General features: G+C 38.0%; 1 protein-coding gene across 1 annotated transcript in view; it reads right to left on the bottom strand.

Annotated features, from left to right (window-relative positions):
* Positions 1–721: 721 nt before the first annotated feature.
* The window catches only part of LOC107096382 (zinc transporter 2-like), a 25,633-nt gene continuing 23,872 nt past the window's right edge, over positions 722–2,482 (bottom strand). Inside the window, exon 8 of the mRNA XM_015393002.1 lies at positions 722–1,824. Within this exon, the coding sequence (XP_015248488.1) occupies positions 1,679–1,824 (146 nt within the window). The 3' untranslated portion in view covers positions 722–1,678. The remainder of the gene's footprint in view (positions 1,825–2,482) is intronic.

Here is a 2,482-nt window from a genome sequence, read left to right as displayed (position 1 = left end):
TGAACTATGAACTGAACTAGTTCATTTTAAAATGTGTGAACTGAACTTTGAACTAGTTCACGTAGAAAAAGAACTTTCCCAACACTGCTTATAAGTCACTTTTGCCCAGAGCTGATTCTACCCTGGTTTAAAAAACGAGATGTAAATAAATTGCTATAGTCTTTTAGCGTAGTAAACTAGCTCCACCCACCAGCGGCCAAAATCATTTTTGCTTGCGAGTCGTCTAGCCTCGATCAATGCCCCAGGCTTAGAACTGGCCGGCCAACCACAATGCAGAGATGTGTTTTGAATTTCTGGATGCAAAGCAGGCGGGGTTTGCCATTGAACACAGGAGCAGCAGAAGCATCACATGCATCAAAAACACACTTTACTTGCGTCTGACCTTAATGTGTAAGGCAACAAATGCTTTTCGCAGCTGAAATGGTGTTGGGTGTGAACGTAGCATTAGTCCCAATTTGAACGAGTATTTTCCATGACTGTTTACCGCCAGGTTGAAAGCTCTGCGGTCCACAGTTTCTTTCCTATCAATGATAATTTTTATACTGTTGATTGCAAAGGTGAAGGAACAGAAACTAGGAGCTAGAGTTTGCTCAATTTGGTCGAAGACGTTACAATAATATGCTACCCAGAACGATATTGAGCTGGCAAGGTCTTCCTACAAAAGCTTTGTGTGTCATATTAAGCCTCTGTGTGGAACTTTAAAAAGTGTCCAACTGCAGCCTTTGTGAAGTAATATTTTAATTTCAGGCCACTTTTTTATAGAAAATACAAATATTTGAGCAAATAAACAAATTTTCTGCTTTGTTATATTTCACAAAAATCAAAGCTACTGAACTGAACCACGAACATTTAGAGGCGAGGATTTACTGTAGGTCTACTAGTGGAACTAGAAGGGGAAACCAACTATGAGTGACCACACGTGTTTAGTGGTTAGGTATCCATTTATCTCTGGTACTTTATCTTTCTAGAACAAAAGGGATAGGAAATAATATAATATCTAAAACCAATGGTGTACAATTGCTAGTATCAGGCAGTGTTTTCAACTTACTTTTAAAAAAAAGTGTTTAGAAACAGAGAGAGACACTTGAACGCATCGTATCAAGACAAGCGGCAGTGGAAAAGTGACAAGTTTGATTAAATACATTCTTATTCTCTGTTGACACTGTTTTCCTTTTTTTAGATTTACTATACAGTAAATGAATTTTTGGATTCAGTAAAAGAACTGCGTTTGAATGCACCATTAAATCAATGCAGTTAATTAAAATTATTCATCATGTTTCCACCCAATAATACTCTATGTCAGGGCATATTTCAAGCCAGGATGCTTTCTCTGCTTTAATAACAGTGTTCTTGTAAAATGGTTTCTTCATGAAGTAAAAAGAAAATGCGTCACAACCTTTGATTAAAAACTAAACATTTACACAGACGTCCACTGTCAGCATGGAAAACCACCATCTGCATGCTTTTACAAACACATGGATGATTTTTCTGTGTAATTTCTTTTGACTACTTGTGAAAAATCATTGATAAACCACAGATCAGTTCTGCTTCTCCATCAGAAACCTGCATAATGAATGTAACACATCGATCAGTGGTTGGTCCCAACCTGGAGAAAATGCTGCAAGCATGTCTGAGCCTTCTAAGTCCGTTTGGGTTCCGGTTGATTCCGGTACAGACGTCATTCCCTGGGGTCCTGGCAGTGGGAGCAGTGGTTCATCTCTTCGGTGTAAAGCTCAACCTGGATGGTGATGTTCTGGAAACCAAACTTGTTGTAAAGCAGCTCTGTGGCCTCCTGAAGCACGGACTGAGGGTCAGCACCTTCCTCTGATATGGAAACGGAAGGGGAAAAAATGGTTGTTAGTTGAATCTCAAGGATATGCAGTTATTTCATATTAAATATGATGCTTAGATAAAAGAAAATTAAAGCTTAGAGGGAAAAATGCTCATTGATGACTCCTAATATTATCAACTATTTAAAATCCTGTTAAGATGCCAGAGTCTAAATCATCAGAAATATTTGCTTCTTTGGAGAAGATGTTGCAAAATGATTTCCTTTTAATTAAATCAATATTTTTTTGTTAGATGAACAGCTCTTGTAAAAAAGTAAAAACAAATGTTTTTGGTCCTTTTAGTTAAACTGGGAATAACTTGGTATAAAATGAGTGTAAATGGGATGTTACAGAAAGTCTCAGTTTTATAACTAGAAATTTGACAAGCATCCTGGATGAGGATCACATCACACACTGTGAGGTGGGAAGCAAGCAAAGTAACACTGTTCTAGCTGGTGGTTAGGGAGGCGTGCCAGGAAAAAAAAAACTTTCCTTTTGTACCATCACAGATATAGATGGAGTCTGCTAAATGCTTCTTGGACTTTAAATGGAGACTATGGGGTTTGTTCGGTTGAGACAAAGACTGAGGGCCGAATCTATCAAAGGTTTGCGTGTATAAAAACGTGAGCTATTTCACTGCGCACGCTAAAAAA

The sequence above is a fragment of the Cyprinodon variegatus genome, unplaced genomic scaffold (assembly GCF_000732505.1).
Source record: "Cyprinodon variegatus isolate N-32 unplaced genomic scaffold, C_variegatus-1.0 Scaffold619, whole genome shotgun sequence".
In the NCBI taxonomy this organism is placed as follows: Eukaryota; Metazoa; Chordata; class Actinopteri; order Cyprinodontiformes; family Cyprinodontidae; genus Cyprinodon; species Cyprinodon variegatus.
This window is presented reverse-complemented; position numbering and strand designations above follow the sequence as displayed.